This window comes from Mercurialis annua, linkage group LG5, assembly GCF_937616625.2.
Source record: "Mercurialis annua linkage group LG5, ddMerAnnu1.2, whole genome shotgun sequence".
Lineage (NCBI taxonomy): Eukaryota > Viridiplantae > Streptophyta > Magnoliopsida > Malpighiales > Euphorbiaceae > Mercurialis > Mercurialis annua.
The window spans coordinates 49,445,947-49,457,625 of NC_065574.1; the positions used below are offsets into that span (position 1 = coordinate 49,445,947).

General features: G+C 30.4%; 1 protein-coding gene across 3 annotated transcripts; it reads right to left on the reverse strand.

Annotated features, from left to right (window-relative positions):
- Window positions 1-1,424: 1,424 nt before the first annotated feature.
- Window positions 1,425-7,351, reverse strand: LOC126681254 (protein indeterminate-domain 5, chloroplastic). 3 transcript variants are annotated; one of them, XM_050376750.2, is made up of 5 exons: window positions 7,190-7,350; window positions 6,795-7,016; window positions 6,228-6,624; window positions 3,627-4,907; window positions 1,425-1,699 (listed from the first exon to the last, which is right to left on the reverse strand). In XM_050376750.2, the coding sequence occupies exons 2-4, from the start codon at window positions 6,949-6,951 to the stop codon at window positions 3,689-3,691; spliced, it is 1,773 nt and encodes a 590-aa protein (XP_050232707.1). In that variant the 5' UTR covers window positions 6,952-7,016; window positions 7,190-7,350; the 3' UTR covers window positions 1,425-1,699; window positions 3,627-3,688. The 3 variants fall into 3 exon arrangements, with proteins under 3 accessions (XP_050232707.1, XP_050232708.1, XP_050232706.1); XM_050376751.2 differs by having other exon boundaries at window positions 6,804-7,351; XM_050376749.2 differs by having other exon boundaries at window positions 6,795-7,350.
- Between the last annotated feature and the right edge of the window lie 4,328 nt (window positions 7,352-11,679).

Sequence of the window (11,679 nt, forward strand, 5' to 3'; positions counted from 1 at the left end):
TTTTCTTCAGTTCTGTGTCTGAAAATGGTGGTCTTAAGGACCTATATGTTTGCTATAGGATCCAAGGAAATCTCATTTTAAAGGACATGATTGATGATCCCATGTTTTTTTTTAATTTGAAGATATTATAAAAGTTGCAGAAAATCCAATGGACATGCCTTAATTTAGCAAATGCACATACTGCAAATCCTTATCTTCAAATTTTCCTTTGTTTAGATCAAAAGATTGATGAAAAGAAACAAAAAAACAATTAATTCCTAAAGATGTGAAACCTTATAATGGTTACAAATTGAACATATTAAAAATTGGTATGAGAGATGGCGGAAATTTAATAAATCTGTTGGTATATTGATTTGCGCATGAATATCATATTACAACTTTCTAATAATATTTTGAATCACAATTGGTAACAAGTGTGAATAGTAAGTATGGAATTTAAAAACTTAGACTCAAATTTCATGTCCCACAAAATGGAATTTATTGAAAGCATTTGTAGATGAATTGATAAAAGGACCCGTATTAAGTGAAAGGTTCGGACGGTGGGATGCCGAGATTAGCCTCTTCGAGAGTTTACCCTGGTGGTCAGGCTCTCTCTAAAGGATGGTCGGCCTCCGCCGGAGTTTCTCTCGTCACCAAAAAAACATATTCATTTAAAGAATATTTATAAAATTTAATATTTATCACATTTACAAATTTCATAAATACGGAAATTAAATAAAATTTGCTCTGTGAAATTTTCATTTAATTCGTAAAGACAAAATGCGCTTGTCTATCCACAACTAAACCTTTGTTGCGAAATATACAATAATTTTAATTTGTTAGTTTGGTCCATCATCTTTTTAAATGTTGTTAAAAATATCATGTTTTTTTAATTAAATATGTTCATGTTTAGTTTGTAGCTGATGTATAGCGAGATATTGTATATCCCAAATAGCATAAATTTTATATACATGGTCATAAAATATTACGCCACGTCAACTCTATACAAGTTATGTGTATATTTTAGAAAGATCAAAAAAAATGATAAATCAAACTAATAAAATTTTAAAATCATGATATTTTTAGGGACAAGGCATAGTTTTGGGTAAATAAATATACCTTTTTCACTCTTAAACTATTTCTATATAGTTGAAGACATATATAAATCCCAAATTTAAGAAACCCTAAACTAATCCAAAATCTATTAAAAAAACTATCAAAGCAATTTAAGAAATTACAATTTTTGGGGCCTAAACGAATGAAAACCAGAAAAAAATACCATTATGATTTTTATAATTGCTAAACCCAAAAAATTAAAATTTCCATGATATTATTCAAAAATTCAAAAATATCCATTTCTGGCTGTTAAAAAACCTTTACGGATGTGGAATCTTGATGACATGACAGAATATGATAAATTCTATATAGTGATCTAAGAAAGCATATATGTGAAAGTTTCTGAAATTTGTTTCTATATAACTGTAACAAACTAGGGTAAAAAAATAAAAACAACAGAAAGCAAAAAATATGAATTCCAAAACAGGCTGCACCTAAAGTCACTATCCAAAATATTAAATTTGATCAAACTCCTAAGTACAGTTGATCATCAACAACAAGAACAAATTGCTTAAAGAAAATTTCAGCCGTCTGATATAAAAAAAACTTCATGGCTATTTTTGAGTTACTACATTCTGTCTCCAATTGAAAATTCATGTCTTGCCTGCAATTAAAAAAAAAATTCAATATTTGATTAGTGTACAATTTCTAGCTAACAGTGGCAGAATAAATTATTATTCAAGCAAGAAATAAAATAAATTATTCTCCGATTAATTATGTCAAAGATTGATGTATTTCATAGTAAGATTCATTGTTTGGTGTTCTCAATCATATATACTACTCCCTCCTAGGGGTGTAACTGAGGGCGAGCTACTCGAAACCCGACTCGATAAAGCTTACTCGAACTCGAATTTTTAAAGCTCGTTTAATAAACGAGTCAATCTCAATCTCAGTGATACTCGACTCGAAAGCTCGCGAGTAAGCTCGTTTATATATTTCTATGCTAATTTGACATGATGTTATTTTAATTTTGAACCATAAATATCTAATTCATATATCTTTCGTTAAGAAATATGCATAAAATAGGTAATATAAATTTATTTATATATAAAAAGAAATATAGTATTTAAATTTTTATTAAATTTTTATTTTTTATTGAAATTTATTGAAATTTTATTGAAATTTATTAAATAATAATAAGACTCGATTAAGCTCGTTAAGCTCGCGAGCTTTCGACAAACTCGATAAATACTCGATAAATTAACTCGAAACTCGACTCGAAATTAAACGAGTCAATCTCAATCTTCTCAGTACTCGACTCGGTTACACCCCTACTCCCTCCTAGTAGTTTTTATTTCATGAAGGTGGGGTTTTTAATGTCCTGTCTGTTAGGAAGTTGTACAAATTTCTGCCATCTTCAAATGAGAAACTAAAAATCTTGCAGGTAAAAAACATTAAGTGTTATGAATTTTAACCTAAAAAGATAATCGAGAGATTAATTATTTTAATTAAGTTAATCTTCAGTTGATATTTTATTGAATTCTGGTAAAAAAAAACTGATTGGAACCAGAAAATGCATCGCATCACCTCTTAATAAGTAAAATGTCCATGTCACACTCGTATTCCGGTTCCGCATCAGTTTTTTTCGGTCACATTAAAATACCAACTGACCATGTAATCTTAAAAAATAAATTAAATTTAAATGCTCTATTAAAATTAGACCAAAATTTAATAACTCCTAATATTTACTATCCTACATCAATATTTTAATTTTTAAGAAATTCAGTAATCTTAAAGAAATAAATTGAAATCGAGTACCCTTTTCAAAATCTAGTAACCAGAATTAAATCAAATTCGAGTGCTGTTCTACTGTTCATATCAATCTCGAACATTTTTTTGAAATTAGGTTAAAATTTAATATTTTTAATAATTTTTACCCAAAAATCCTCCCTATATCAATATCTTTAATTTTCCTCTCCGAACCATCACCTAAATTAAATAAAAAAAATCCCGAATTAATATCACATAAATAACCAACACATTGTAATTCGATATGAGAATTTGAGATTAGATATCTCACTTTCATGTTATAATAAAAAAAATATCAAAATATTCGTTTGAACTAGTAAAGTTTGTTAAATCAAACTTAAATGATTTAAAAGCTCATCAATTTAAATTAGAATTGGTTAAAATGATGCATACAGAAGATGAAGACTCGTGACTCTGGCAGAGAAAAATACGTATGCATATGCAAATAGATAAAGGTGAGAGTTAAAAGGTAAAAACAAGAAAAAAGAAATAAAAACAAAAAGACAACAAAAGAAACAACAACACCCATATGTAATGTACCACTTTCAATAATGTCCCCATTCAAACAAACTATGTCAGACACAAACACCCAATCAATCCTATTTTTATAAAAAAAAATTACTTCAAAAATCAAGAACTCAAAATGAACAGTGAAAAACGTTCAAGAAAGCACATTTACCAACGAAATCATCATTTTTTACTTTTTAATCAATCATATATAATCATTTAAAGCGTCATTTAAATATAATAATAGCTAAATAAGATTCTTTATTTTTACGTACCAGTACTTTTTCTCATCTTTTTTCCACCTCCACCGCCGATTTATCCTTTTTGTTTCTTTTCCTCACTGAAAACCTCCACTTCCTACAAAAGATCCACCTGTTGGCGCCGCCGTCGCCGCTGCAGCCGCCATATTTCTCTCTGATTCCAATGAAGAACCACCCATGTCTATGCCATGTTGCTGCTGCTGTTGCGGTGGCTGTTGCTGTTTGTCTCTTTGTGAAAACCCGCCGCTCATACTTCGAACTATTTGACCCACTCCAAGAAAGTCTCGGGTCAGTCTATCAGACCCGCCCATGCTCACGTTCAAACCCTGGTGCATTTTTGGTTCTTCTAAATTGCCACCATTATAAGGGTTTTCTTGTCCATGTCCGAAAATTGAAGAGTTTCCAGCATATGAGTTCATTAGGTCATGAAGATTGTTTTGATCCGCTTCATTGAACATTCCACCGTAGTTTGCCGCCGCCGCTGCGGCGGCTGCTGACTTCATTCCGCTTGATGACGATGAGCTACCGAAGCTTCGTAGCAGTGATGCACTGTTAGTACTTGAAGTAGAGCCCATTTGTGCAGCTTTTTGAAGTAGTGCAGTTGCTGACATGTGCGGTACTATATTCTCATTTTGAACTGATGATGTAAAAAGAGATGGTACGTGACCTGAGTTCATTTGATGATGATGATGATCACCCATTGAAAACATACTCGAACCATCTCCGCCGCCCGCGGTGGCGCCATTTTGGTTGGCGAAATGGTTCGACATTAATAGATTGTTGTTCGAGTTGTTGCTATTCGTAATATTGCTGCTTGTGGTGCTACTATTTGAGAGGAAGCTGAGGTTGAACATATTCGAACCGGGTGGATTAGGGCTCGCCGCGCTATGGAGATCAGCGAATTGCATTAATCCATGATGAAACGGTTTGTTTTGGAGTTGGTGTTCATCATGGTAATTCTGATTCGGTTCTTGCATGAAAAAAGCAGGTGAGGGCATAGACTGTGGCGGCTGTGGAGGCGGTGGGGGTCGAAACGATGCTGAACCGCCACCCATTGATGGAGGAAGGAGATGATCGAATTGTCCGGTCCGGCCGGCTCCTCCGAGGCGTAGAATATCAGTAGATTGGTCTTGCATTGAAGAAAGCTGCGTACCCACTTGAGATAAACCTAAGCTCATGTTGCTACTACTTCCATACAAATGGCTGCCAATTGTGTTCAATGTAGATGCAGGATTTCTAGCACTCTCTTGCGCCAATGCATCGCAAAAGGCTCTATGAGTGATAAAACTGTCACGCCTATTAAAGAAAAAATCAATCAGAAAATTATCAATGAATAGAAAAATTAGACCGTTTGAAAATATTCAAATTTGAAAATTTGAAAAAAGAATTAGAAATTGTAAGAATAATATATGTCAATTATAAGGCACATGTGATGTCCTATAGACACTGTATAAGTATGATCCCACAACATATATAGTCCAAATAATAGAGACAATTGATGAATATAATGATCAAATTCATGAACAATAGACATGTAAATCCATAAGAAGATAATTCAATCCGTATTTAGCCTACATATCTGCCGTTTTGACATGTCCCATCTTAGGTCTCAATGAATATGCATGTGAAAATATGGCTCTCTCTAAAATGTCACAATTTTTTTCTGTAGTAGAATGAGTGAAAGAGAAGAAATAAGACTAAAAAAGAATGTGAAAACAAAGAAATTAGAATTTGAAGTATTATTTTTTCTACACAAGATTTAAAACATAATAATGGAGGGTAGGTGAAGGAAAATAATGAATTAATTTCACCATGGAATTAATTCATGAAATAGTAAAAGTATACCAATTCAAGAACTGGTATCTCATTAAATGCAACTAGAGAATGTATTCAACATCATGAAAAGCAGTCAATCAAACAAGTCTAAATCAAGAATTTGTATCTTTTTCCCACAATAAACTTAACTTAAATGCAAGATAGTGATCCTGAATCCTCATCAGTACTACACAGATGCATTGATTTCCATAATAGAAATTGTTCCAAAACTAGAAACTAAACTAAAAAAAGCCCACATTTTCACTTTCTTGAAAACCCTAGTCAAACGATTCACTCTCTTACCGTTATACCAGACCTCAAGAACTGCAGCCATGGCCAGAGAGAAGAAGAATCAAGAAAATCAAGAAAGAAAGAGAAGAAGTTTGGTTAATTAGGGCCTACGTTGTCAAGAAACTGATTCATAACTAGACAACTCATAAGAGAACAAACAAACATGGTAAATTTGCATAGCAACACGTGAATAGAAAGAAAAAAAATGAACACTCCAACACCAAAAACAAGGGCGTTGGTACCGAGGTTAAATAAAAGATTTTAACTCTTAAAAAAAACCCTTAACACCATGGCAGTTTCCAGAGATTATTCACGTGCGAACGAACATGTTTTCTGCCTTCTTTCACCATCTTAAAAAAAAAACAAGAAAATTTTATAATTTGGTGGAATCTTTATCAACCCTAAAAACAAACAGTAGCAACAACAATGGTATAAACTATTAAAGAAAAACAAGAATTGATCAAGAAGAAGAAGAAGATATAAAATTTAATTTGAAGATTTTAAAATTACCTTGAGAAAAGAGTACCACAGTCACATCTATATTCACGAGTGCCACAAGTTTTCGAGTGAGCTTTCCAATCCGATTGAACAGCATAACGCTTCGAACACTTCTCGCACTTCCATTTTTTCTCGCCGTGTTTTCTTGAGTAATGTTTCTTGATTCCGGTGAGGTCGCCGAGAGCCCTAGAAGGCTCATGGTGAACACAAGTGGGCTCGGGGCATAAATAAACCTTCCTCCGCACTTCTTTTGTAGTCTTCTGCTTAAGCTTCCAAGGCAAATTATGTCCTCTTCTGTGTAGCTGTAGATTTTGCTCCCTTTGAAACCCTTTGTTGCATACCTCACAAATGAACCTGTTTGTTGCCATTAGGGTCTTGGGAGATAGTGCTATCACCTCTGCGTCTGGATCTGTTTTGAAAAATGACAAACCATAAATTATTACATAAACAAATCCACCAAATTTACAAAACTACAAACCATTGCAAAAAACATAAAAAAAATCATTTAAAACGAAGAAAAAACTAGAATTTGAAAGATCTGAATTGCTATTATTAGATAAAATTGTTGGTGATACTTGCTTGGTGTACCGGGTTGGTTTCTTCGTTTCTTCTGCGCCGGTTGAGCTTGAGCTTGAGCTGAAGATGAAGTTGGTGTCGAAGAATGTTGTTGTTTCATCGGATTTTGATCTTCGTCTCTAATTCCGAAGAACGGTACTGATGAAGAAGAAGTAGCCATTTTTTTTTCAATTCAACTACCAGTAAATTTCTTGTTCTTCAGCTTCTTGTTCTAATTAATTCACTCTGCGCAAACCAATTTATACTCAACAAACAAACAAACAAACAAACACAGCCCCACATGCAAATTCAAGTTTCTTGAACTCAAACCCTAATTAAACAGCAACGAAAACAGAAGAAAAACGACGACGATGAAGCGAAACTAATAAGAAAGAACAGAAAAAAGGTTAATATCAAACCCCATGGGGCATTAGATTTCAGTTTCTGAATGAAATTGTTGATGATACTACAGTTTCTTTTGTTTTAAATGACAGATTTTGAACACTCTTTGATTTGGTGTCATGCAGATATGATAACACAACACTATAGTTTTTATTTTCATTTTATTTTCTTGATTTAAATGATAAATTTGGAGGAAAATAAAAAAAAGATGAATTGAAAGAGAAAAAAGTTTACAAGTCGGTGGACCCAATAGAGAGTCATAAAACGACATGGGTATGGTGCGAGAGAGGTTAGCCATGAAACGAACAGCTACACCTTCGTATCTTCTTATTCACTTCCAGACAAACTTTCATTCATCACTGTGGACCTCACTTTTATTACATATTATTAAACTCAAAAATGTAAATTTTATTATTATAAGATATAGTAGTTTTGTAATAACGTCCTAGAGAAGACATTAATTCGGAAAAGGCCACATTTTTGATCGAAAATGTTATTCAATTCTTTGTTTTTGTGCACTGAGAAACTGGGTGTTGTGTTGTAGCAGTAGCACCTGAGACTTGATTGGAAGACTACTTTCAGTTGACTCCTTAATTTATGTTATATTTAATTAATCAAAGAATTATACATCAAGTGATCCTATCTAAATATTTTTCAAATTGATCATCTTATTAGAAACAATTATCTCTAACCCTAATTGTCAGTACATCTTATTGAATAAATCTAAGTTCAATATAACCTTCTAAACCTAATCCGAAATTTTAGTTACCGATAAGCTATACCTCAATGGTATGTGCACTGATACAATTCTACTTAAATCGTGAGATCAAATTCTCTTACAAACGATAAAGAAAAACCGCAATGATAAAGAAAATAAAAATTACATATAACTAGATGTAGTTGTAAGTAATAAAATCAGAGTTAAAAACAATGATGCTATTAATAATCGTATAATATAGAAGCGGGATAAAACAATTAAAAAACATTAAAAGAGATAAAAAAAATTAAAAAAATCGATAACTAGCGATTAGAAAAACGGCCGTACATCCGGCCGGGTTTAGTTCGGCAATACAGATAGATAGATTGGGTGATTATTGTACTAGCTTGTTGTGTTCAACAGTAGATTTTGGGTTAACTGACATACAAAGAGCAAAAAAAAAACTGGTCAGCAGAACACTGCATTGTGCTTGTTTATCCGGTTGGTTCGGTTACATGCAATAAGGGACCAGGCAGTCACATCAAAATATATATATAAGGGTATTTTCGTCATTTAAGGACAAGTTGGAAAATCACAATCAAGATTCTAAGACCTAAGAAAAGACCTAATCCAACCACTATGGATAAACAATTCTCACACAATGAATTTTAGCCTCTTAATTTATTAATTAATTAGGCTCTAATTAGCTTTAGAATAATTAATTCACATCCCTATAGTTTGTACATAATGACAAGTAAAATTTGACCATAGATTTATGGGTTTCAAAACAGGAAGAATTACTATTTATACTTCAATTAGTCAAGAAGATGATGATATAATTATAAAGTGAATTATGTGCTTTATGTGGGAATTTTTGAAGCTATGTAAATGATTAAGACAGTTTTAATATCCAATTTTTATTTTTAATTTCCTTAAAAAGATAGTTTTTCATTGGTTGAGCCAGCTAATTTAATTTTCTCAAATAAGAAGGTTTAGCTATTAAAATGATACTTGTCATTCTTTTGTAATAGTGACAGCTTAACCATAACCATTCACTTCATTTTCATTGCTCATGCTGATAATTTGCTGAGCCTGTAATTTTGTGGGTGGATGACATTTTTTAATTAATTAATTAATACAATTAGCTTCATACTAATTATTCAGGTTTTAATCTAAGCTATAGCCTATAACGATTGCCTTCAATATCAAAATTTAAAATTTGATGAACGTTTCAGTTATCCAGAATAAAAAAATCAGATGTCGGAGTTAAATATATTTACAGTATCAAACTATAATATTTTTATAGTATAGTTAAATTTTTTTACTTTAAATAAACATCTCTCTTTTCAAATTGCTTGTTAAATTTCGCTGACGTGTTATCTACATGGATGACATATAAAAAAAAACATGAATTGCGATTTTTTCAAGTTAATCTCAAATTGAGGGATCAAGTTCAAATAATCTACATCACTTCTTATAAAATGAATAGGGTAGATCAAAAGAATTTAATTCTAATTAAAGTAATTTATACCATTCATTTTGTAAAAAATATTGTAGATTTGTTAACTAGACTTCTCGAATCGAAGTAAGTTTGAGGAGATTTCAATTCAAAATACATACTTTTCGGTTTGTGAGGTTATTTAAAAGTTAGCAGTTATTCTAAATAAAGTTTATGACCTTTTAAAGTTTATGATATAATAAATACTTTATTTTGTTTTTCATATAATTAAAAGGTTTAATAGTTAAAGGAGCGATTTTTTGTAGATAGATTTAAAAAATTTAAAATTTGTAAATCTATAACAATTTAATAATTTCGTCTATTATCAAATAAAATTCGTCATAAATCTATTCAATTTTTTCTCATTCAATCTAATTATTTATATATAGTTTCAGATTTTAAACTAATTCCTTAGTTATCGAACCTTATTTTCAAAAATTTCAAACTTCTAATCCAAAAATAAAAAAAACTAGCAACATTAGGTTTAAATTATCTATTTCTCAGTAGTTGCAGTAAAAAACAAACTTAAAACTCAAAATAAACAATGCAAACAAGTATTGTATGAAAGTGAAAGGTTGATACAGTTATAAATTGATTCAAATGGATTAAATAAAATTCCAATGAAAGTATTAAATTTGTAAAAATCAGAAAATTTTGACTTTTTAACATATCTTGCTCAAAAGAACACCATTATATCTAATTAAAAGCGCATCGAAAAATTATTTACTAATTTCTTATCGTTGGAAAAAATTAAGGAAAAATTACAGAAAAAATCAAAAAAACGGAAAAACAATTACAAAAATGTGTACTTCTAGAAAAGTTTATATTTAATATCAAAAAAATTCAAAAAATCGTAATAGGTTTTCACTTTTTACATACCGTATAAGAGATGTATTAGAGAGATACTGATAATGTATCAAATATTTATTTTTATAGTAAAAAGAAGTACGTAAAATGTATAAAGTTTTTATTTTTTAGGTAAAATTAATTTTTTTTTGAGTTAATACGTATTTTTGAAAATTAAGTGGTCTTTTGGGTAGTTTCGTAGTTACCCCAAAAATTAATTACCTTAATAAAAAAAATCAACGTAAAAACAAGAAATTTTTTTAAACAATCACGGGAGTTATTTTTTGTTTGGACTGAGAGATGCTTGAATTAATATTATTTGATGAAAATTAGGTCCTAAAACTATTGAAAAAAATTACCAAAAAAAAAACTATTAAAACAAATTGGCCAAATACCTTAAAAAAATCCCGACCTTTTAACTCCTTTTCAATACTAGCCTGATGTTGAAAACTCATCAATTTTATCTTGTTTCGCATTTTTGCGTTTCAATTTAACCTGAAATATTAAAATTGATGTCTTTTTCATTTGAAAAAAATTCAAAAACGTTTTCCATGTCTAGCATATATTAATTGAATATGTTTAAAATTTATTTAGATTTAGCTAAATTAATTAATAATTTAAATTAGTTTTTATTTGATTATGATTTTTAGTTAGTTTTTAAAAATGAAGGACTTATTTGTACTTTTTTGAATGAAAATAAATCTAATTTATCTTTAAACTTAGTTAATTGAATGATTTCATTCTTTAAGTAAAAAAACTGTCAAATATTGAAAAATTAGGATATTATTGAAATAAAAAAATGCGAAATAGGATAAAATTGACCAGTTTTTAACGTCATGATATAATTAAAAAAGGATTTAAAGGTGGGGGATTTTTAAGGCATTAAGCGAAAAAAATTCAGTACGCTGCCGATTTAAATATACTGGGTAGTACAGGGTAAACGTACTCTGATGAACAAATATTTAATGCAAAGATAATATTCTTCGAATTCGAATCTTATTTGAAATTTCAATCAAGAGAGACATTCATTCCTCTTGCTAATAGAGACAATTGTATTCTTATTTTTATTTCAATAGCAGACAACCATTTCTCAATAATTCGTAATATTTTATTTTCCCAATCCTTTTTTTAATACCAATGGACTGCAAAACAATATAAACAATCCATCAAATAGAAAACTGAGGTTACCCTAAATTATAAAATCAGATTTATATACGTTCATGCTTGAAGACAAATCATATAAATTTGTATGCATAAATCAGAATTTGCTGGTGTTTGACCTAGTGGATAAGGTAAATTAAATGCCAAGTAAAATAATTAGTTTCATGTAAAGTCTCAGATGTAAGTTATATACATGTGATATGTAACGTATATGACAGGTCAAAATATTGTTATGGTTAACCCACATGGAAGGTCAAATACAAAAGCTATGACCCTTTTTCCACTATCAATTGAAAAAAATAGTT

What these genes read in the sequence shown, in the direction of transcription:
- LOC126681254 (XM_050376750.2), bottom strand. Translation starts at nt 6,951, where the DNA reads ATGGCTACTTCTTCTTCATCAGTACCGTTCTTCGGAATTAGAGACGAA. An exon ending in AAACCAACCCGGTACACCAA is followed by an intron (nt 6,625 to 6,794) that starts GCAAGTATCACC and finishes TTTTCAAAACAG; the next exon opens with ATCCAGACGCAGAGGTGATA. An exon ending in TGTGGTACTCTTTTCTCAAG is followed by an intron (nt 4,908 to 6,227) that starts GTAATTTTAAAA and finishes TTTCTTTAATAG; the next exon opens with GCGTGACAGTTTTATCACTC.